The 24,633-nt window shown below is 41.6% G+C and overlaps 2 protein-coding genes across 5 annotated transcripts in view; both read left to right on the top strand.

Annotated features, from left to right (window-relative positions):
• Positions 1 to 24: 24 nt before the first annotated feature.
• ENKUR (enkurin, TRPC channel interacting protein) lies at positions 25 to 16,945 on the top strand. 3 transcript variants are annotated; one of them, XM_089531431.1, is made up of 7 exons: positions 25 to 262; positions 2,613 to 2,770; positions 6,008 to 6,101; positions 10,386 to 10,531; positions 12,600 to 12,826; positions 15,618 to 15,764; positions 16,425 to 16,945. In XM_089531431.1, the coding sequence occupies exons 3-7, from the start codon at positions 6,025 to 6,027 to the stop codon at positions 16,596 to 16,598; spliced, it is 771 nt and encodes a 256-aa protein (XP_089387557.1). In that variant the 5' UTR covers positions 25 to 262; positions 2,613 to 2,770; positions 6,008 to 6,024; the 3' UTR covers positions 16,599 to 16,945. The 3 variants fall into 3 exon arrangements, with proteins under 3 accessions (XP_089387557.1, XP_089387556.1, XP_089387558.1); XM_089531430.1 differs by lacking the exon at positions 2,613 to 2,770; XM_089531432.1 differs by lacking the exons at positions 25 to 262; positions 2,613 to 2,770 and having other exon boundaries at positions 6,027 to 6,108.
• A 5,669-nt stretch (positions 16,946 to 22,614) lies between these two features.
• PRTFDC1 (phosphoribosyl transferase domain containing 1) overlaps positions 22,615 to 24,633 on the top strand; it is a 65,863-nt gene continuing 63,844 nt past the window's right edge. For both annotated transcript variants that reach the window (XM_089533384.1, XM_089533385.1), the window contains exon 1: positions 22,615 to 22,868. In XM_089533384.1, the coding sequence (XP_089389510.1) occupies positions 22,794 to 22,868 (75 nt within the window). In that variant the 5' untranslated portion in view covers positions 22,615 to 22,793. The remainder of the gene's footprint in view (positions 22,869 to 24,633) is intronic.

The following is a 24,633-nucleotide window of genomic DNA, read 5'->3' as shown; positions in this document are numbered from 1 at the left end:
TTCCTGGTTCCGGAAATGGCGTCACAAAGGCGCTCGCCTGTTCTAGAGATACACGTTGCCAAGCGATTGTATCCCAGGGCAACCAAACAGTGGTCATGTAGCACACTTGGCTGTGTCTGGGTTCGAATGAGGGAGGAAGAAGGCCGGGAGGAAAAGGAGGAGGAGAGCAGAGAGAGGGAAGGAGGAGAAGGAAATAGGAGGAAGAAGAAGCCGCGAAGGGAGGCGGTAGGGAAGGAATAGGCAATCCCAGCCCCTTTCTTAGGTGGGTTCAGACGTTACGCGTGTAACTTGCAGGCAAACACGTTTCCTGGATGGTGGGGAGGGAGGACAGGGTGGGCAGACATGCCCTCACCACAAAAGAGCTTTTTCTGGACAGGTTTCTTCAAGGGGCTTTGTTTGCCATGGCCATCCTCTGAGGCTGAGAGAGTGTGACTTGCCCAAGGTCACCCAGTGGGTTTTTGTGGGCTTTTCAGGGCTATGTGACCATGTTCTAGAAGAGTTTATTCCTGATGTTTCACTGGCACCTGTGGCTGACATCTTCAGAGAATGCTGGCATGGAAGACAGTGTGTGTGTGTGTGTATTGTGTGTGTGACCCTGGGTTGGGAGGAGTGATTTACATGTTACTCTGTGTATTCTCCTCCTGTTCAATGGCAAAGGCCTCAGCATTGGGAGGATATACAAGGAGGCTTTTTTTAATCCCACCTTTCCTCCATGGCATCCAGAGTAGTTAATAGTTGATAATTGGAGGGTGTCCAAAAGAGGAAGGCAGCCAAAATGGTGAGGGGTCTGGAAACCATGTCCTATGAGGAATGCCTTATGGAGCTGGGGATGTTTAGCCTGGAGAAGAGAAGGTTAAGAGGTGATATGATAGCCCTGTTTAAATATTTGAACAGATGTCATATTGAGGAGGGAGCAAGCTTGTTTTCTGCTGCTCCAGAGACTAGGACCTGGAGCAATGGATGCAAGCTCCAGGAAAAGAGATTCCACCTCAACATTAGGAGGAACTTCCTAACAGTAAGGGCTGTTTGACAGTGGAACAAACTCCCTCGGAGTGCAGTGGAGTCTCCCTCCTTGGAGGTCTTTAAGCAGAGGCTGGATGGCCATCTGTCAATGGGAATGCCTTGACTGAGAGTTCCTGCATGGCAGAATGGGGTTGGACTGGATGGCCCTTGTGGTCTCTTCCAACTCTATGCTTCATGTCTGTTTAATTCATGGTCAATCGTCTGCTGGGGGAAAAACCCTGATCCCGGGTGGTTTCCATTTTGCTGGGTCTTCATTTTGGACAACTTCAACAGGAAAGAAGAAACCCTTAAAGTGAACAAAGTCTCGCTACTAGTCCTGAAAAAACACTAAGGTTGTTACAGACTGCCAAAATAAAGCTGCTTCGGGTCTCTTTGGAGGTATGCTGTTTAAATGATGCATGCATCCTAAGAATCTGGAAGCTGCACCAAAGCTGGACTCCAGTGCTTAGGAATGGAGTGTGGCTTTGGCGTGACCTCCGGACTCTTAGGACCCATGCATCATTTAAACAGCATACCTCCAAAGAGACCCGAAGCAGCTTTATTTTGGCAGTCTGTAACAGGCCTAAAATAAAGACACAAGCAAAATGCAAATGAAAACCAAACAGGGGTAGGTTTTTTCCCAGCAAATGCATCTCTAATTAGGCAGACACCAATCCTCCTTACATATCCTCCCACCCTGAGGCCTTGTCATTCAACAACAGAACAATATACAGATTAACATGTATATTCATGTATAAGTCTATAAATTTTAGTCACAAAATTGACCCCAAAAACCTAGGTCGACTTTTCCATGGGTCAAATGTAAATTTTATATATTAACTCTTATTAAAAAGGGAAAGGCAAGAGTGCAATCTGTCCTGGAAGCACTGAACTACTCTCTCTTCCACCCAGCCTTTAGTGTGAGCTAAAACAGTTATGCCTGCCATAATTTTGTAGGTTCTTTGGCATTGTTTTCCTTTGCTTCATCATTTAGATCCTTTGTTACATGCCCCTAAGTTTTAGCCTTGACTTATCCAAGGGTCATATCAAAATCCATAATTTTGCTCCAAAAAACTGTCCTCAGCTTATACATGAAGATGACCTGTAGTCGATTATATACGGTAAATCACTCCTTCCCAAACTAGGGTCACACAGTATATATCTATCCCACTCACTTCCATGCCAGCATTCTCTGAAGATGCCAGCCACAGATGCAGGTGAAATGTCAGGAATAAACTCTTCTAGAACATGGCTGCATAGACTATGGATGCCGGCCGTGAAAGCCTTCAACTTTCATCCAGGGTGGCCACTGCAGATGAGGCTTTTCTTGGCAGGTTTTCTTCAGAGGGTGTTTATCATGGCTGTCCTCTGAGGCTGAGAGAGTGTGACTCGTCCCAGTTCACCCCAGTGAGTTTCATGCAAGGTGGCCACCGGAGATGAGATTTTTCTGGACAGATTTTCTTCAGAGGGGGGTTGCTTGCCCTGAGGTTGAGAGAATGTGACTTGCTTCAGAGGTTAACTGTAACAATATACTTAAAGGGTTCTGTTTTTATATTTTGTTGTTGCTATTGTGTGCCATCATGTCATTTCTGACTTATGTTGACCCTAAGGCGAAACTGGGATTCCTTGGCAATTTTCTTCAGAGGAGGTTTGCCATGAGGCTGAGAGAGTGTGACTTGTCCCAGTTCACCCCAGTGAGTTTCATGCAGGGTGACCAAATGTCCTCACTGCCGAGGCACCTCAAAACATAGGACATTCAAGTGGAAATGTAAGACGTGACCAAATAAAAGCTAAAAACACTAATATAAATATTAATTCATTTCATAAGAGTGTATTTACAGCTATGTGACAGATAACTGTATTTTAGTGTGTGTGTTGTGTGCCTTCAAGTTGTTTCTGACTTATGGCAACCCTAAGGCCAACCTACCATAGGGGTATTCTTTGGAAGATTTGTTCAGAAGAGGTTTGCCATTGTCTTCCCTTGAGGCTAAGAGAGTGTAACTTGCCCAGGGTCACCCAGTGGGTTTCCGTGGCTGAGCCAGGATTCGAACCCTCGTCTCCAAAGTCACAGTCCAAAACTGAAACCACTATATCATGCTGGCTCTCTTTTGGGAAGTTTGTTACTGTGTTCCTTCAGGTCATTTCTGACTAATGGCGAACCTATCAAGGGTTTTCTTGGCAAGATTGGTTCAGAGGGGGTTTGCCATTGCCTTCCTCTGAGGCTGAGAGAGTGTGACTTGCCCAAGGCCACCCAGTTGGCTTCCATGGCTAAGCTGGGATTTGAACCTTAGTCTCCAGGGACATAATTCAGTGCGCAACCCAGTACACTATGCTGGTTCCATATGAGACCTATGCCCAGCGCTTATTTATTTATATGTTATTTATTTTAGGAAAGTTAGGCGGGGTACAGTCTGCCCCTTTGGGGCGGCCTGCACCCACCCCTTTCCCCTACAGATCGGGGCCTGAGCTGCCACAGCGGCAGCCCTGGAGGCCTCGATCTGCCACTTTTCCTGGCCTCGGGGAAGCGGCAAAAGGCTCCTTCCCCGCTGCCTGGAAAGGGGTGTCCTTGGGGCTCCATGCCTCAAGGACACCCCAACAGTAGCAGGGAGAGAGAGAAAGGGGCCAAGTCTCTTTAGTATCGCTGGCATGGTCGTGTAAAGGCCGCGCCAGTGATATGCGGCGCAAAAGGAGCTCCATTTTGGAGCTCCTTTGGGCATCGCTGAAAGGACGCCACAAGCACCCTTCAGCGGCACCAAGATATAACGGCCACGCTGTGCTGTTTGGACGCAACACGGCTGTTACGTCAAAATGGTGGTGCCCGTGTAGACAGGACGCCGCCATTTTAACATACCCAGTACATACTAGGTTTAGGGAGCGTCTAAAAAGGACACTCCTGGGCAACCCTAGCACGTACTGAGTACATGCTTAATGGCCCATCTGGACAGGGCCTTACTTATGGTATCTTATCTTTGTTAAAATGCCCTGTTGGTTTGCAATATACTTACAGAACTCTGAGCAAGACAAAGGCTTGATATTGTCCTTTGCTAGCAACAAACCCTTGACTGAATCTAAATTTAAATTATTGCTTTCATTTGTCCATTGTGCTGAAATCAAAGGGGAAAAACCTTTTCTGAGCCTAACACACTAGAGAAAACCATGGTCCAAAACACACTGTAGAAATAATCCAGTTTGAGACCGCTTTAATTGCCCTGGCACAATGCTAGGGAATTCTGGGAACTGTAGTTTTGTGAAACATTTAGCCTTTTCTGTCAGAGAGCTGTGGTGTCATAATAAACTACAGTTCCCAGGATTCCCTACCACTGAGCCAAGGGAGTTAAAGTGGTCTCAAACTAGATTATTTCTGCAGTGTGAAGTCAAAGACTTTCACAGCCGACAACCCTAATTTTTTTCTGGGTTTTTAGGGCCATGAGGCCATGATCTAGAACAGTTTATTCTGGTGAAACATCAGGAATAAACTCTTCTAGAACATGGCCTCATAGCCTGAAAAACCTGCAAAAAACTATTTCTGCAGTGTTTGGGAGCCATGTAGGTACCAAATAAAATAGAAAAAGATGAACAAAAAAATAATTGGAAGACATACAAAGAGTAACTACAAATAATATAATAAAATGAATTTGCACTAACCAAAGAATAACATGAAAGTAACTAACAATTATATACTCATATACTGAAAGTAACAAACATTATTATGTAAAATTAGCTTACCTGACAAAACAGTACTTACTCTACCAGTACTTGACTAAATTGCTAAAATGCTAAATGGAAGTCCATGAAAAGAATTGTATCTATCATACCAACTTTCCATCTTGTATCTTTTATTAAACACTATGTCACTTCTTTAGGTGTCAGGCTATAGTAGTGGAATAGTAAATTGACTTCACAAAGAATAAACAGTATCTCAACATCTTCAAGTCTTGTATCCTGGAATAGACACTATTTTCAACATTTGCACTGTGTCCTTAAGCAGCCCATTGCCTAAAATGTTTGTTGCTGCCCTATTTGTCTTCAGAAGTCTAATCGGCACTGCAGAAATAATGCAGTTTGACACCACTTTAAATGCCGTGGCTCTGCTATGGAATTTTCGGATTTGTAGTTTTGTTAATTGTTTGGCCTTCTCTGTTAGAGCGCTCTGGTGCCACAACTACGAATCCCAGGATTTCATAGTATTGAGCCACGGCAGTTGAGCCATGGTGTCAAACTGCATTATTTCTGCAGTGCAGATTAGATTCCAGAAATGTACTCTGAGCTCTAGGAGCAAGTCTTCTCTGCTGCTGCTCTTTGGAAAAAATGTTTGGGAATGTGGGAATGTTTGAGTGGAACAGTATTTTCCAATAGCAAGTTCTGACTTGGCCACAAGTGACAAATGCAAACCCTATGAATCTGAGGAATTAGGAAAGCTCAAGCTATCATATTCTTCCTTTCAGTTAGTCTCAAAGGTGCTACAGAATCCCTTTGCATGCTGACTTTCCAGACTAATGGCTATATCTTTGTCTTGAACACAGGGTCACCCATACAGACCAGGATGGTAGTGATAATAAGTGATTTTAAAAAGAAAATGGCTGCATCCACATTGCAGAAATAATCCAGTTTAACCTCATTTGAATTGCCGTGATTTAAGGCTGTGGAATTCTGTGAATTGCAGTTTGGTGAGACGTTTGGCCTACTCTGTCAGAGAGCTCTGGTGCCACAACTAACTACAATTCCCAGAATTCCATTACACTGAGCCATGGCAGTTAAAGTGGTGTCAAACTGGATTATTTCTGCAGTGTGGATACAGCTTGAAGGGGAGGGAGAGAGAAAAAAGGGCAGAGGATGAGAAGGTGGAAGAAGAGTATGTACTGTAGAATGTAAACGAAAGAAGGGAAACCAGACAGGATATGTGTGGGAAATGATAGAGAGGAGACACAGGATAGGGTGTGTATGAGAGAGAAAATGATAGGTTTTCATTTAATACTCTGAGAAATGTAAACTAAATCATCTGCAGAGCTTATCAGCGTGAAGATGGCAGCGCTGTGTGCGGAGGAGAGCATTTACAATCTTCTGCCAAGGATTGTGGAGAAACCTTTGAAGGCACCAAGGTATGGGGTAAGAACATTTTTCCATAGGGACCATTTTGACAAAGCTCTACACTTGTCAGTAAGTGGTTTGTCCTATGCTGGCAATAATTTTTATATTAGAAGAAAATAAATATAGACCCTCCTGTGAAATGATTCCTTTTGATGCAAGACGGTGTCTGACATTACCTAGACTTTATCTTCTGGAGGAAATTAATTTATTAAGAACTTCAGTGATACATACGTTAAGTACAATTATAGACTATCTTGATGCTCACTGTCCAGGAATCAATTTCATGGACCAACATGACAAAATAAAGAGGAAAGCTACAGCTTGCGTATACTTACAGTATCTGGGCATAAATGCTATCAGAATGAAGGTATTTTAGCGTGTATCTACACTGTAAAAAGTAATGCAGTTGGACACCACTTTAAGTGCTGTAGCTCTATCCTATGGAATATTGGGATTGTAGTTTTACAAGGTCTTTAGTCTTTTCTACCAGAGTGTGTGTGCTTATCAAAACTACAAATCCAAGGATTCTGTGGAAAGGAGCCATGACAGTTAAAGTGGTGTCAAACTGCATTATTTCAGCAGTGCAGATGCACCCCTACTTAATATTATATAGCACTTAGCCTGGAATAGTTAGTTGTTTAACTGCAAAAATCCCACAACCAGTGTGACCAGTTGTAGTTTAAAAACTAGCATTACCAAACCCTGATAGAGCATCAGACTGCCCCATATGTATTGCTATTCTGAGGATATTTATTTTTATTTTATATTATATAGCATAGCAAAATTTATTTGTTTTTAAAAACATCTTTGCTTGAGTCTTTTCCTCTACTTACACTGTACATTTTTAATATAAATGCTATTAAAGAGCTGTACTGTGTTATGCCCCGTATGTGAAAATAATATTGCCTGGCATGACTCTCTGTCATGTTTCCCCTTCTAAATTGTTCTGCTGATGGACTGAGCATAGCTTGGAGATGCTCTGGGAATTTTACCCTCCACTGGGTTGTCACACAAACTCTTGCCGTTAGTAATGGGAATGGTGGCAGATCTTCTTCTTCATTTCCATCTGATTCACACAGAGACAGGGCCAGTGGCAGCTTTTACTGTATTTGGTCGTTCTGGTGAGCAAATGGGCAGTTGGCATCAGAAGAGGTAAAGCAATAGCTCTGCTCACTTTTCCTCTACTAGGTGACAGTACATATTTCTTCCATCACCCCAGAAAGTTGCCCACCAAAGGGCTAAGGGGGCAAATGGGGAGTGAGAGGAGCTTGGAGTAGCCAGTGTCAAGAATGGTAGGTGCTGGTACTGTTTCTTCTACTGCCAGTAACACCTTCATGGGCATAAAGAAGAAGGAAGAGCCCTCCCTCCAATCCATCTGCCTTGGTCCAGGCCTCAGAGGGAGAGAAGAACCACTAGACCTCATCCCCTTTCCCTCCACCATTACCTTCTCCTTTTGTTTTGTGTCTTTTAGATTGTAAGCCTGAGGGCAGGGAACTGTCTGATTAAAAATAATAATTGTAAGCTGCCCTGAGAGCCATTAGGGCTGAAGGGCAGAATATAAATACCTAAATAAATAAATGGTACTTTGGGGACTATAACTCCCAGGGTCCTTCAGTCAGCATAGTAGGCATACTGGGTTGTGGATTCTGTGAGTTGTAGCCCAAGAACTTACTTTTCCAAGTGCGGGTGCTATAAATGCCCCAGGAGAAGGGCTCCTACCAAAGGTCTTAGTAAAATGCATTACATACTGTATAAGGATATGTAAATATTTTACTGTTTTTCAGTATCATTTTAAGGTTTTGCATATCTCTTTCCTTTCGGCTTTCTAATGGTTCATGCTGCCCTGCTTTTTAAATTAATCTTTCAAGGTACATTTCATATTCTCTTACAGACACATTAATGTAGCTGATAGTCAACGAATTACTGTGTTGCAAAGTGCAGTCAAAAACAGTGCTCCCAATAATATCACTTTGGCCAGAATTTTTATCAGTGAACCACTAATGGCACAATTACACAATGGAAGCATCTTTTTGAATAAACAGCAAATCAATACTGAAATTTAATTTAACTGTCTCAGACAAATGCTGTAACTTTCTCACCCTGTGAGCAGAACTACACAAAGTCATTGTGAGCTGAGGGAGAAATTCACTACAAATCAAATTGAGTATTAAAGTGATGAAATAAAGAAAATATGATGTGGTCACAGTTCACAAATACTTGTAGTTTGGAATAGCAAGGCCCTCTTTTTGCTTCCTTTTATGTCTTGAACTCAGGCTTGCTAGAAAGGTTAAGAACAACAAAAAGGGTTTTTTGGATATGTCTGCAGCAAAAGGAAGAAGGAAATGGTAGGACCACTATGTGGAGAAGATGGCAAAATGCTAACAGGGGACAGAGAAAAGGCAGAATTACTCAACACCTTCTTTGCCTCAGTCTTCTCAGAAAAGGCAAAGGGTGCTCAACCTGAGGATAATGGAGCAGAGGACAGAATAGGGGAATTTCAGCAGAGAATAAGTAAAGAGATAGTACAGGAATATCTGGTTAATCTAAACGAATATAAATCTCCAGGACCAGACAAACTACATCCAAGGGTATTAAAAGAACTGGCAAATGTAATATCGGAGCCATTAGCAACAATCTTTGAGAACTCCTGGAGAACAGGAGAAGTCCCAGCAGACCAGAGGAGGGCAAATGCTGTTCCCATCTTCAAAAAGGGGGGGAAAAAGAGAATCCCAACAATTATCGTCCAGTTAGTCTGACATAGATACCAGGAAAGATTTTAGAGCAGATCATTAAACAGAGTGTCTGTGAACATTTAGAAGGCAATTTCATAATCATGAAAAGTCAACATGGTTTCAGAGAAAGAAGCCATGCCAGACAAATTTAATCTCTTTTTTTGATAAAATTACCATCTTGTTAGATGAAGGAAATGTGTGGCTATACTGTAGTATATCTTGATTTCAGTAAGGCTTTTGACAGGGTTCCCCATGACATTCTTGCAAACAAGCTAGTGAAATGTGGGCTAGACAACGTAACTGTTACATGGATTTGTAATTGGTTGACTGGCTGAACCCAAAGGGTGCTCAACAATGGCTCCTTTTCATCCTGGAGAGAAGTGACCAGTGGGGTCCCACAGGGCTCTGTCCTGGGGCCAGTGTTATTCAACATCTTTATCAGTGACTTGGAGGACAGAATTGGGGGTATACTTATCAAATTTGCAGATGACACCAAATTAGGAGGAGTAGCTAATACCCCTGAGGGCAGGATCAAACTTCAGAATGACCTTAATAGATTAAAAGGCTGGGCCAAAGCTAACAAAATGAATTTCAACACAGAGAAATGTAAGGTACTGCACTTAGAGCGGAAAAATGAAATGTACAGATATAGGATGGGTGACACCTGGCTGAACGAGACTACATGTGAAAGGGATCTGTGAGTCCAAGTAGACCACAAGTTGAATATGAGTCAACAGTGCGATGCGGCAGCTAACAAGGCCAATTTTAGGCTGCATCAATAGAAGTATAGTGTCTATATCAAGGGAAGTAATAGTGCTACTCTATTCTGCTCTGGTCAGGCCCCACCTGGAATATTGTGTCCAGTTCTGGTCACCACAATTCAAAAAGGACATTGAGAAACTGGAGTGTGTCCAAAACAGGAGGGCGACCAAAATGCGCAGGGGTCTGGAAACTATGTCTTATGAGGAAAGACTTAGAGAGCTGAGGATGTCTAGCCTGGAGAAGAGAAGGTTAATAGGTGATATGATAGCCCTGTTTAAATACTTGAAGGGATGTCATATTGAGGAGAGAGCAAGCTTGTTTTCTGCTGCTCCAGAGACTAGGACCCAGAGCAATGGATGCAAGCTCCAGGAAAAGAGATTCCACCTCAACATTAGGAGAAACTTCCTGACAGTAAGGGCTGTTCGACAGTGGAACACACTCCCTCAGAGTGTAGTGGAGTCTCCTTCCTTAGAGGTCTTTAAACAGAGGCTTGATGGCCATCTGTCAGGGATGCTTTGATTTAGATTTCCTGCATACCAGAGGGTTGGACTGGATGGCCCTTGTGGTCTCTTCCAACTCTGTGAGTCTATGATTCTATGTGCTGATTGGATACTGGATAGAAGTGCAGTGTAAAACATACAATGTTTTGTTTTCATATACAAAGAAGTTCAAAATGATTCTGATCATTCAAATATTTAATATTAAACTTGATTTTTAGAACTGCAGACAGGGCACAGTAATATGTGGGGTAAAGTAATTTGTAACTTCTCTTTCACTTTATTGTTTGCGTATTTTCACTAGATATGTATCAAACTTTACACCATATGTGAAACGTACAATAGAACAAAGTAAAGCACAATGGAAAACAATTGGACCGGCAAAAGTTCAGGTGCCCGCTCCAAAAGACTTCCTCCGGAAACATTCAAAGGAAACAAAGTTACCAAAGAGTAAGTTTTCAGAATAACAATATTTGAATACATTTTCTGCTATATTTACTTATGTACAGCATTTATATGCACTCTTTCTAACACATATTTAAAAGAGGAAAACAGCAAATCATCTGAAAATAATTGACAAGCGCACAATAAAAAAAACGACTAGCATCACAAAGCAACTACAAACAACCTAGCCAAAACAGTGCTTACATCCCACCTCCCCATCAAAATCTCTTTCAGGATAAATACCCAGAGCTTGATAAGAAAAGAAGATTTTGAATTTCGTAAAAGAAAACAGGGAGGGAAGATTCCTTATTTCAGTAGGCAGTTGGTTTGCAATCACAGGGCCACAGCTAAACAGGTCCTCTTCCTGGGAATGATGTACAGATTGTGTGCAGAGATGTGAACATAAGAAGCCAGTAGGTGATATAAGCAGAGATAGTCTCTTAAGATAATTATTATTTATTTGCATAGTTGTCTTTCCACACCTCCCCCTTTACTCTTACAGTTTTGCTGTTGAGTGCCTTAATTTCTGATTTACGGTGACCCTAAGGCAAACCTGTCATGGGGTTTTCTTGGCAAGATTTCTTCAAAGGGGGCTTCCCATTACTGTCTTCTGAGACTGACTTGCCGAAGATCACCTAGTGAATTTCCATGGCCAAGCAGAAATTCAAATCTTGGTTCCAAGGCCTAGTCCAAAACCTGGCTCTCTACATTCTAACAGCTACCCAATATACAACAAATGGCTTAGAATCAACCCCGATTGCCTATTTGAGTACAAATCTGACATCAGATCTCTCTAGAGTTGATATCATGCTCTGATTGCTGCATTGCCTGGGAGGTGAATACTGTGCCATGTAAAACTCCTCTTTAAGACAATGTATGTAGTATTTTCTTGATATCTACTTTCCAAAGTAGTCTATGGAAAATAAGATTATAGTGGAGCCACAGATTTACATGAGCACTTTTTGCCTCTGGTTTGGTTTTATTTATTGTCGTTGTTGTGTGCCTTCAAGTCATTTCCAACTTATGGCGATCCTTAAGGCAAAGTTATTACGGGGTTTCCTTGGCAATATTATTTCAAAGGAGGTTTACCATTGCCTTCTCCTAAGGTTAAAAGCATGTGACATGCCCAAGGTCATCCAGTGGGTTTTATGGCTGAGGTGGAAATCTAACCCTGGTCTCCAGAGTTGTAGCCCAACACTCAAGCAACTATGCTGGCTCTCGCCATTTTTCTCCTGTCTGCATTTTTTTAAAAATATGAAAGAATAGAAGTATGCACTGCATGCTTACCCAGTTAGTAGAAATATCCATTTGTTACCTTTCAGAATGGAAGAATAGCTTTACAATATATGCAGTGCTGAAAAGAACTGTCACTTTCATAGGAAATGGAGTATGATAAGTCCCATTTCACCAGTAGAAATGGCCCAGAGGCATTGGGATTTAGGCTCCAGTTAATGCAGAGATCCAGTATTATTGACTCCACATACTCATAATTTTGAACTATTTCTTCAAAATAATGAGATCATAACTGCCGGTTACTGAATGGCTAACACTGCACCACCCAAAGCCCATTGTTTTAAAAAATGTACATTTTTGAAATCTTTTAGTGTAGCACCTGCACATTGTTTTGATTCTCTTTACAACTAGGAGATCTTGGAACTTACTTTTTGACCTTTGTGGAAGTGTCTTAGCCAGTGCTAAACATATTCTTACTCTAGATGGTTTATAGCTGCCTTATTCAATTCATTTATGAGGCAGGCCATAGCAGGCCTCTGTCTAACCAGTCACCAAAGAGATGTCACCCCTCTTTTATTAAATAGTTATTACACCTTGCCCACCCAATAATCATTCTTCTTGTGATGTACATGGTCATAAGGAAACATGCTGCCCAAGGTTGAAATATCAAGCAGCAGCAGCGCAAAAAAGGTGCAAAGGTAAAGGTAGAAGATACCTAGCTGTTGTGTAACAGAGATTTATAAGTTTCATTTTGATTTGTCTTCTTTTTTGAGATATCTAAAATATTGGAACATTTCTAATTTGTTTAATTCTGTGGCTTTTTATTTTATTAAACAAACAGGAAAGAAAGATAAAGGCGGTAAGAAAATGTCACAGTCAACTGTGCCCAAAATAACAGATCATCCAATTATGGGAGTTCAGTGTACCAAGAATTTTATAAGTACCAATGCAGCTAATGTGATCATGGGAGTGGCTAAGAAACCACAAAAACTTTGTGTTGACAGGAAGCAAGGAGACAAATTTGTCCTTGAAACATCAGGACTTCTTCCAAAATACCTCAAGAAAAAGGTATGTTTATAAGTAATTGTAACAACAATGGAGCTGATGAATACGTTGGTTTATTTATAGGTTCTGACTTAAAGCTAGCCAGATGTTAAATCCTATATACTGTATATACTCATGTGTAAGTATAGAAATTTTAGTCAAAAAATTGACCAAAAACACCTTCGTCGACTTATCCAGAGGTCAATGTAAGTACTCTACTTTAACCCTTCTCTGAGTAGAGTGATGAAAGGCGGGCACTTAGTCCATCCCAGGAGCACCTAAAAGAAACACCGATCCCCCTCTACTCCCCCTCTATCTTTCATCCACTCAGCCTTTAGAGTAAACAGAAACAGTTATGCGTGCCAGAATTTTATGTTATTTGGCATCATTTTCCTTTGTTTTGTCCTTTACATCCTTTGTTACAGGCCCCTAAATTTTATCCTCAACTTTTCCACAGTTCATATCAAAATCCATAATTTTGACCCAAAACCTGCCCTCGACTTATACATGAGGTCAACTTATAGACAAGTATATACAGTATATCAACTTGGAAATGTTCTCTTGATTTTACAAGGAAGTAAGAATCATTGAATCAAGTGGAACTGATTTCCAAGTAAGCATGCACAGGATTGTGCTATGTATTTAGTTTCCCCTGAAGTCAAGAGTACAAACCCTAGTTTTTCAAAAAGAAAAAACTCTAAATTACAGAACCCATTACCTTCTTAGTCTCATTTGGTGCTGCTACTTCCAAACTTTGGAACTTCTTCAGGAGTCCAAAATACTCCTGTCCTTGCTCTCCTCCCATCATCAAGTTAAAAGACATTTTTATGCCATCAGGCTTTTGGAAACTACTGCAGTGGGCTTTTAATCCTGTTGGTGACGTTTTAAGGTTTGTATATTGTCTTTTAATGAATTTCAATATTTAATCTTTAATGTTTTAACTTTTTAAATTCAGTTGATGTTTTAATCTGTGTTGTTTTTAAATATGTTGTAGCTGCCTTGAGTCTAGGGTTGCCATAATTTGCTACCACGAAAACAGGACAAAATGTAGGACAAAATTCACACAACATGTAGGACATTCAAGAAAAATGGAGGACACAACCAAAAACATTGATACTTTTTTGAAAATGCTGGAGGAGGAGGAGGCCTTGCCATGGTAGCCTCCTCCTTGGGGCCCAGCCGGCCAGCTCAGGCCCCACACGGGCCGCAGCAGAGGCAGTGGTGGAGGAGAGGCCTTGCCACGGTGCCGGCTTTGCTCCCGGGGCCCAGCAGATAGCACTTTAGGCCCTGCCCCAAACTCCTTCCAAGCCCAGCGAGACTTATCAAGGCAGCTAGGCCTCGCATGCCGCCACTGCCGTGGTGCTGCCAGTGCAGGACTCAGGCAGCGGGAGCCAGGACAAGCTGGGACATTCACAAATAGCTAAAAACCATGAATGTCCCGGGAGAATCCAGGATATGACAACCCTACTTGAGTCTCATTATTGAGAGAAAGGTGGGATATAAATGAATAAAATGGTCATCTCCTGTTGAATTCAGTTGGATGTATTTCTCAATAGACATGTATCGGACTGACCTGTGACCTTACACTTCTGTGATCTTTCTGTCTCCTATCAACACTTCCACAGTTTTCAGTTAGTTTCCTACATTCATAAAGTTGTTGTGCTCCTTTAAGTCATTTCCAGCTTATGGTGACTCTAAGGTGAAACTATCATGTTGCTTTCTTGGCAAGAAAGCCCCATAATAGTTTCACCTTAGGGTCATCATAAAAGGTTACCTTTGGTTACCTTTGAGGGTGAGTGTATGACTTCCCCAAAGTCAGCTAGTGGGTTTCCATGGCCAAGTGAAGATTCAAGCATAGTCTCTAGAGTCATAGTGCAACACTCAAACCACTAACTACACCATGCTGGCTGTCCGTATATACATAAAGGCCTAAATCCAATTGTTAGTTCCAACTAGAGTTGATCCACTGAATCAGTATGATTTATATAAGTGCTGACTTAGCTTTCAGCAAGTGTTTCTGTGACCTGTTACAGACTGCCAAAATAAAGCTGCTTCGTGTCTCTTTGGAGGTATGCTATTTAAATGACGCATGGGTCCTAAGAGTCCGGAGGTCGTACCAAAGCCACACTCCATTCCTAAGCACTGGAGTGCAGCTTTGGTGCAGCTTTCGGATTCTTAGGATGCATGCATCATTTAAACAGCATATCTCCAAAGAGACCCGAAGCAGCTTTATTTTGGCAGTCTGTAACAGGCCTGTGTATTTCTTTTCAGCTGCTGCAAGCTTTCTGTGTTTAGCCAAAGATTATAAAATAAAAAATACAGTACATCAAATCATTAGCAACATTTGCTTGCATGTCTTTCTTTAGACTCAGATCTGATGAGTCCTTCATAAATGCCACTGTGGTTTGAGGGGTTATGTTAGTATTACAAGTGGGGACTTGCAACAGAAAATTGCAGCATGGACTAGTTCTGTGCTTTCTTTCTGTCACTGACACCCAGACAGTCAGCATTCAGTGGCAATTGAGCATGCTCAGTTTTTGTTTGCATGTCTATTATTTCCATGTGGTGTATCCCTTTGCACATCTTGAGGTTTCTCAGGACTGCTGCTATCTCCCTCTCTAGTGCTGCTTTAGCTAGGGAAGGATTGACACTCAGCTCAGGAGTTATCTGTTGGAATATCAGATGAATTACAAAGTTTAAAGTTGCTTTTTGGTGTAATTTCATATCATTCAGATTACTGTAAATACCTATATTATACTTGGGCCCTTTCCCCCTTCTGATTAATGTTTTTAAAGTTATTTTTGTTTTCTTGTAGGATTATGGTGTTACTCCAAAATATGTAATTAAGAGAACAGAAGAGGCAAAAAAAGCTCAGGAAGCATATGATGCCTATGTCAGGGAGACCCTCAGGCAAAAGGCTATGAAAAGGCTCTCTGATGAGGAGAGGGAAAGTCTTCTGGAGGTATGTGGGTTGACTTCAAGGAGAGTCTCATGAATAAAAGATAAATGGTATATCTATGCAGGCAAAGGTTGAAGGGTTTATTAAAAGCTTATAGCTGGTGTAGGTAGTTTTTCACTAGATGGAGCTATAGAATAATTTATATCTATGATTGAGCAAGTTACTGCATGTGACAAATTTGAAAGAGGTGATAAATTCGATTTGAAAAGTAGATACTATATATAATTCCTACTTCATTGTATTCACTGTAGACAGAGAACATAATTGTAGTTACAAGAACGTTCAAAGTTTTGGGCCCATTTTTAAAAATAATCTCAGGCGTTCTACTTTTTAAAAGTATTATTGCATTAGCACACTGAGAAAATGATGTTGTATAGTGTTGTATAGCATGGAAATACTGTTGTATAAAATATTTCATGTTTGCTCTGTAGCAACCTCTGCTTCCGTTCAATGGGCCTTCATCTAAAGAAAGTATATTAAAGATTATCCTGTTAGCCAAACAGTCCTACTCAGCAGCAAACTAGATTAAAATTTGGTGCAGCTACTATCATCAGCGTAGGGTAATTTTTTAGTGCATAGATTATTTCCTAAATGTAGGATTGAAGCCTTTGTGTTTGTTCCTATAATGTGGTTGCAAATTTTCTTTTCATATTTTTGATACAGGGCCTTAAGAAAAACTGGGAAGAGGTGCATCAGGCATTCCAGAGCCTTTCAGTAGAGATCGATACACTACCAAAGAAGCTTAACAAAGAGAGGCTGGAGACACAGATGAAACAGTTGGAACATGACATCCAGACAATTGAAAAACACAAAGTGATTTATATTGCAAACAAATGAGGACCTCATTAGAAAAAAAAAAAAAGAGACGAAGACAAAGTTTACTTTCAATATTGAAGAAGAAAACACCTATCTATTAACATGTAGAAAAATATTTACATTTTAACTATTCTCATATTTTACACTGCAGTAGTTTTTAAAAAAATTATTATTTATTTTTCTGAAATAAATAGTTTATTTTTTTCCAGATTGTGGAAATTGCTGTATCTTACATAGTACTCTAAAGCTTCAGTGGTCTTTCTAACATGTCATCATAAATAGTCATAATTCAAAGAGACATGTAAATGTTAAAAGGTGGGAATGGCATGCGAGATAGTTAATAAAATGTGCTAGTAATTTCCTTAAAACTTCATGTTTCTTCTGTCTGTGATTTAATTTTTACATTATAGCTTTGTTCATGTTCAACAAAAGCTAGGAATTCAATATAGTCTTCCTGCAAAAAGATGAAATTGAGGAAAAAATATATATAGCCATTCCAACACAGGCGTGATGTAGCTGTTCCTCTAGTTTCAAACAAATGTTTCTGTCACACATCAACAATATAATGTAGGGTACAAGAGGTAAAACCTGAATATTAGCAAATCCTGTAATTTTCTTAATACTAATGTAATGGCATTCACCATAATTTCCACTATGTTTCTTCTTGATGTAAACTGTCAAATCATTTCAGAGAAAGAAAAAACAAAACCTTTTAAGTATATTGTTGCTGTTAACATCTCTTTAAGCTGCTGAACATTGAACCCAAGTCTAAACATTGTGTTGAACTGAATGTACCCCCAGGTAACTCTGTACAGGATTGCAGTTTAATTCTGTAGTCCTGTGCAACTTCACTTAAACTCAATGAAATTTACTTTTGTGTAAATATGCATACACTTGTGCTGTACTGTGTATATCCAGGGCCACCATCTAAGCAAAGAACAAATGGCATGCTCCACCCACACAGGTAAAGGTCCATAGAACTCAAAGCCAACAGTGTGATTTGGGTACATGGGTCAGATAATCCCATAAATATATTTCCCCATTCCCAGTAATAAAAATCTAATAATAACAAAAGGACTAACTAAACTTTGGTTGTCCTTTTATGATGCCCATAATCTGCTGCTTCACATGGCCACATCTCTCTGCCTGATGATAGAGCAAGCTGTGTGCATACTACTTTTTCAAACCAGTATGGGAAATATTTCCATCATAATTTGGGAGTCCACGGGATTAATTTAGACTTCATAGAAACCATTTTTAAACAAGAAGTGCCTTCCACTCACTTCCTGTTGTTTTTAAAAAAAGGCCCCTCCTGGGCCTAAAAACATGGTGGAAATGCCTCCATACTCCCTAGAACATTGGTTCTCAACCTTCCTAATGCCATGACCTTTTAATACAGCCTCCCTCCGCATCACACAGACCCCATTTACTGTAGTTCCCTCTTCATCCATCCAAACACACATAGCACCTCAGATATACAAAGAATTGACCTGTTGAGGTTTAAGCTCCATCAATTTGCACTGTTTTATATAATTAAGACAGACCATCCCATCTTAAGAACTTGGATTTGGTAATTTTAATGCTGATTTTGCTCTGTTCTTGGGCACTAAAAGCCAGCATAAATAAAAACAATTTCCATCATTACTTCCAGGAGATGCACTGGCTTGAATGTGTAAGTCTCAAGAGAAAGAGAAGTTGAAAGCAAGTGTCAAATATGCCTCTAGGATAGCCTTTTAATGGCCATTCTGTTTCAGGATCATGGGAGTTATAGTCCAACAAATCTGGAGTGCACCAGGTTAGACAAAACTGCTGTATAAACAAGTATGAAAGTATATTTCAGGAAGCTCTATGTTCCTTCCAGTTGCATTTGATTGTTGATTATGCTTTTAAACTAGACCTCTTATTCTCCTGGGATTGTTGTACTAGGGCAGTCCCTGAAGACCACAATACAGCATGATACTCCTATCTGTTTAATGCTCATGGAAGCTTCTATCAAATCATCATATGAAGCACTGATATCTTTTTCCATTTAAAACAGAAATGTACTTTTTCATGAAGGTCATCAGTACTATTGACTATAGGAGGGGGAAATGGTATAATGAAAACCATTTGAGCTAGACACAAGGAAAACATTCAACTCTTTCACTCTCCAGGAAGTTTGACAAAATACATTTTAGAGAATCCTAAGAATGTCACTTTATCTATATTTGTATGTAAAAGAACTGCCAGCGATTAGAGCTGCCAACTCATACACCCTATTGGTACAGCAAAGGGAACAAAGGTGAATAAACATAACCGAGGTTTCATTAGAATTCTTTCTTTTATTAGAACCAAGGGAATACTAAACAAATGCCAAGTTATTTTTATAGAGCAATCTGACTCCCATTTCTGCTTGGCATTTTTCAACTCACAACCATAAGAAACCATCTGGGACTCTTAATTTACCCCAGTATCAGTTCCCCAAGAACTCAGTAAAAGTATCTTTGGATCTGGTCCCTAAGATCTGTGAACCATATATTAAACTTGAGGCCTTCCACATGTATTCTATGACCAAAATGTAGCCATTGGCATGTGTTGGACTGGGACTTGGGAGATTCAGCTGCAAGTCCCTAATGAGCCATGCAATTCACAGGGTGAACTTGGGCTAGCTGCTTATTCTCTGGCTGACCTGCCTCAGATAGTTGTTGTGAGGATAAAGTGGTGAGAAGCTGAGCCATGAACATTGCCTTTGTTGTTAACTGCCCTTGGGTCAACCCTGATTCATGACAACCCTGTGTATGAGACATCTCCAAGACCCCTTATCTTCCACTGCTTGGATTAGGTCCTGAAAATTAAGGCCCATGGCCCTCCTGATAGAGTCTGTCCATCTGGTGTGTGATCTTCTTCTCTTTCTGCTGCCTTCTACCTTTCCTAGCATTATTGTTTTTTTCAAAGACTCATGCCTTCTCATTATTTGGCCAAAGTATGACAGCCTCAGTTTCATCATCTTGGCTTCCAGGGAAAGTTCAGGCTTGATCTGTTCTAGGATCCATTTGTTCGTCTTTTTGGCTGTCCTGTCCACAGTATCTTCAGCACTCTTCTCCAGCACCACTGTTCAATGAGTTTATTTTCTTCCTATCTGCTTTCTTTACAGTCCAGCTCTCACATCTGTACATCATGGTGATGGGGAATACAATGGTTTGGGCAATTCTAATTTTAGTGCTCAATTGTATATCTTTACACTTTAGGATCCTATCTAGTTCTTTCATAGCTGCTCTTCCTATTCCTAGCCTTCTTCTGATTTCTTGACTGTAGTCTCCATTCTGATCAATGTTTGATCCAAGATATGTGGACTCTTTAACTATCATGGTATTTCGATTTCCTCATTATCTAAGTTGAAGTTAAATTCTTACAAATTGAAGAGGGATATCAATGTAATTAATTAGTGAATAAATAAATATGAGGGTCAAGCTACATTACATTCAGTGTGTGAGCACACAGGTTAAGATGTCTGGGTTTTGATTTTTTGTTCCTAATGTCACAGAGAAAGTCCAACCTGAAATGGGACCACATCAAACAGGGAGGGGTTAGTCACAGAATCATAGAGTTGGAAGAGACCACAAGGGCCATCCAGTCCACCCCAATTCTGCCATGCAGGAAATCTAAATCAAAGCATCTCTGACAGATGGCCATCCAGCCTCTGCTTAAAGACTTCCAAGGAGGGAGACTCCACTGCACTCCGAGGGAGTCTGTTCCACTGTCAAACAGCCCTTACTGTCAGGAAGTTCCTCCTAATGTTGAGGTGGAATCTCTTTTCCTGGAGCTTGCATCCATTGCTCCGGGTCCTGTTCTCTGAAGCAGCAGAAAACAAGCTTGCTCCCTCCTCAATATGACATTCCTTCAAATATGTAAACAAGGCTATCATATCACCTCTTAACCTTCTCTTCTCCAGGCTGAACATCCCCAGCTCCCTAAGGCGTTCCTCATAGGGCATGGTTTCCAGACCCTTCACCATTTTAGTCGCTCTCCTTTGGACATGCTTCAGTTTCTCCACATCGTTTTTAAATTGTGGTGCCCAGAACTGGATGCAATATTCCAGGTGGGGCTTGACCAGAGCAGAATAGAGTGGCAACTATTACTTCCCTTGATCTAGACACTATACTTCTATTGATGCAGCCTAAAATCGCACTGGCCTTGTTAGCTTAGGCCAGCACTCCTTAAACTATCTAATGTGGGAGACCAATAAGGGCTTTCCCCCCAATGTATGAGGGATAGGCACCATATTTGAGTCTACTGAGAATTGGGGGGGGGGGGGGGTTGGTTTGCTGTATACCAGCAATCAATAGCTCACAGATTGGCACTGATCTAGGGACCATCACTTAAAGGAACAATGCTTTAGGACAATCATAGTCACCAAAAGAAGTGACATGATCACCATCCTGAAATATCTGAAGCGATGTCAAATAGAATGGAACAACTTTGTTTTCTGCTGCTCCAGAGACAAGAACACAGACCAATGGATTCGGATTACAAGAAAAGCGATTCCAATGAAACATTAGGACTAATGTCTTTACTGTAAGAACTGTTCGGCAGTGGAACAGACTGCCTCAGGAGGTGGTGGACTTTCCTTCTTTGGAGATCTGTAAGATGGACCAATGACAGTAAAAGCAGTATCAAAATGAAGAATGTTACTTTGCACATTTAAGGAAAGGGATGAATTCAGCACAGCTGAACCCAGCTGAGGTTGAAGAAGTGATCTGAGCGAAAGAAATCTTCCATATCAGCTTCTCTGAAAGCTAAATTGCTGTGGTTGTGTGTCTCCAAGTCATTTTTAACTTACTGTGACCCTAAGGCAAACCTATCATGGGGTTTTCTGGGCATGTTTCTTTAGAGGGGTTTTTGATTGCTATCCTCTGAGGCTGAGCTGAATGGATGGATAGAAGGAAAGAAAGAGAAGAAGGCAGAAGCACACGCAAGAGAACTGTGGCAAATAACTGGGGAGGCATCAGGGAAAAGACACAAGAGAGTTACTCCTCAGTAGCTGAGGAGTTGCCTTTTCTTGGCTTTGGCCTCCACAGGGTGACCAGGCATCCTCCTTTTCCAGGACATGTCCTCCATTTTGACCTTCTGTCCAGGAGGAATTTCAAAATGTCGTCCATTTTGAGCATGACTATTTACACAGGAGAAAAAAATGGCAAACCTCCTCTGAGGAAACTAAGGGTCACCTTAGGGTTGCCGCAAGTCAGAAAGGACTTGAAGACACACGACAACAACAGCCTCAGAGGATGGCCATGGCAAACCCCTTGAGGAAACTCACCAAGAAAACCTTATGATAGATTTGGCTCAGGGTCGCCATAAATCAGAAATGTCTTGAAGGCACACAACAACCACAACAGTGTGGCCTAGTGGTTTGAGTGCTGGACCACAACTCTGGAGGCCAGGGTTCAGTTCCCTCTCTGGCCATGAAACCTAATGGCTGACCTGAGGCAAGTCACACACTCTCAGACTCAGGGGAAGGCAATGGCAAACCTCCTCTGAGGAAAGGGTTGCCAGAAGTTGGAAAGGAGTTGAAGGCACACGACAACAACCGAGTTTTGCCCTCTTTCAGCCTCAGAGGATGGCCATGGCAAACCTCTTCTGAGAGAACTTGCCAAGAAAACCTTGTGATAGTTTTGGCTCAGGGTCGCCATAAGTCAGAAAGGACTTGAAGGCACACAACAACAACAACCACCACCACGTTGTACACTCTCTCAGTTTCAGAGCATGGCCATGGGGCAAACTCCCTCTGAGGAAACATGCCAAGGAAGCCTTATGATAGGGTCGCCATAAGTCAGAAAGGGCTTGAAGGCACACAACAAGAACAACCAGCAGCCAGGCAAAGGAGGGGAGAGGCGCCAGGGGAGGGAGAGAGGGACGAGGGACCCCTCCTTAGCAAGGACGGAGGCGCCTTTTCCCGGCCTCCTCCTTCCCTCCATCTCGGGCCAGGCGCCGCCTCCTTCTCCTTCTTCTTCTCCTTCCTCCTCCTCCTTTTCCTCCATGGCTCTGGAGGCTTGGCTTCTTCAGCCCTGCCTCTGATATCTTGAGGGAAGCAGCAGCAGCAGAAGGCCAGGGCTGAGAGTATATACGCTTTCCCTCCTCCTAAATCTCTTCCTCCCTTGGCTTCTTTCCCTCCTTCCCTCCCTCTCTCCTCCTCCTCCTCCTTCCCCTCTTTCTCCTTCTGGAAGCCCTTGGCAGAAGATGGCCGGGCTAAGCGGCGCCGAGGCCAGAGAGGCAGAGGCGCCTGGACGGGGCAGCGGCCGAGGAGGGGTCGTGGTAAATGCAGAACTATGCCCCCCGATGGTTCCCCTCCCTTGGGTCAAAAGGAGGGGGGCAGGGGGCCAGGGGTCCTCGCCCACAAGGAGGGCAAGGCAGCATCCCAATCACAACAACAAATGGAGGACACTCCAGGAAGGATAGAGGACGTGACCAAAGAGTGTGTGTGTGTGTATATATATACATCTGTATGAATGAATGAATGAATGAATATATATATATATATATATATATATATATATATATATATATAGTGTATGAATCTATATGAATCTATATAGATAGATAGATAGATTAATACATATATATTCATATAGATTTATACAGATGAATATACATACATATATATATGTGTTGTTTGTTGCTGTGTGCCTTCAAGTCGTTTCAGACTTATGGCAACCCTGTCAGGGATTTCTTGGCAAGACTTGTTCAGAGGAGGTTTGCCATTGCCTTCCCTTGAGGCTGAGAGAGTGAGACTTGCCCAAGGTCACCCAATGGGTTTCATGGCTGAATGGGGAACCAAACCCTGGTCTCCAGAGTCATAGTCCAACACTCAAACCAATATGCCATGCTATATGTATATGTGAGTGTGAGAGCCAGTGTGGTGTAGTGGTTTGAGCTTTGGACTGTGACTTGAGATCTGGGTTCAATTCCTTGCTCAGCTACGAAACCCACTGGTGACCTTGGGCAACTCACACATTCTCAGCCCAAAAAAACCTCATGATAGGTTCACCTTAGAGTTAGCATAAGTCAAAAATGACTTGAAAGCACACAATACCAGTGCACAGACATATGAATGAATTGAAAGCCTGTAAATATCCCATAGAGAGCCAAGAATAAATAGTGTTGAATTAAGTGAGGCTTACTTCTCAATAGGCACGACTAGAATTGTGGTAAGTAATAATTACATGCACTTAGAAAGTAAGCCTCATTCAACTAGGCGGGAGTTATTTCTGATTTAACCTGCATAAGGACAGGGTTAAGTGACTGCATAACCACCCAGAGTGGTTTGCTGCCAATTTATACCTAAGTCTTATGGTTTTTCAATAGGATTTACACTCTTGCAAGCGTATTCTGGAATGCAGCTTTAATTGAAGGTCAGCTGTCCCTTAAAAATACCAATTTTAAATGTGGATGTGTTTTACTGGTGATTGTAATTCAGAGACATAGCCATGCTAGTCTGGAAAATCAGTACTGTATGCAAAGGGATTTTGTAGCACTTTTGAGACTACATAACTCTGGGAAAGTAGTTGTAGTTTAAGATTTCAAAGACTTAGGCTGCATCCTCACTGCAGAATTTGACACTGTTTTAACTGCTGTGACTCAATGCTATGGAATTCTGGGAACTGTAGTTTTGTGAGACATTTAGCCGCCTCTGTCAGAGAGCTCAGGTGCCACAACAAACTACAACGCCCAGAATTCCATAGCATTGAGCAATGGAAATTAAAGTTAAATTAAACTGGATTATTTCTGCAGTGCGAATGCAGTCTTGGTTTACTCCCTCCTGCAATGGATGTTTGCTGCAAGAGAGGATGGCATTAAGGGTAGGTTAGGTCAAGTCACATATAACAAGGCTGCCCCAGAAGAGTCCCCTGGACTTCTCTTCATCTCTTCCATCCACCTCCTGCTCTGGTCCAGGCAGTTGTGGGGTTAAGGACAAATGGCAAATGGTTGGGTTATTAACCTTGGGACTGTGCAGCCCCCCCCCCCCCCCCAAATATGTAATCAGACTACAATTACAAGCATTCATCACCATTGACGAGAC

Source organism: Sceloporus occidentalis, unplaced genomic scaffold (assembly GCF_023333645.1).
Source record: "Sceloporus occidentalis isolate IW3139 unplaced genomic scaffold, rSceOcc1.0.p SCAF_7, whole genome shotgun sequence".
NCBI lineage: Eukaryota > Metazoa > Chordata > Lepidosauria > Squamata > Phrynosomatidae > Sceloporus > Sceloporus occidentalis.
Note: the sequence above shows the minus strand (reverse complement) of the source record. Positions and strands in the feature narration are given on the sequence as shown.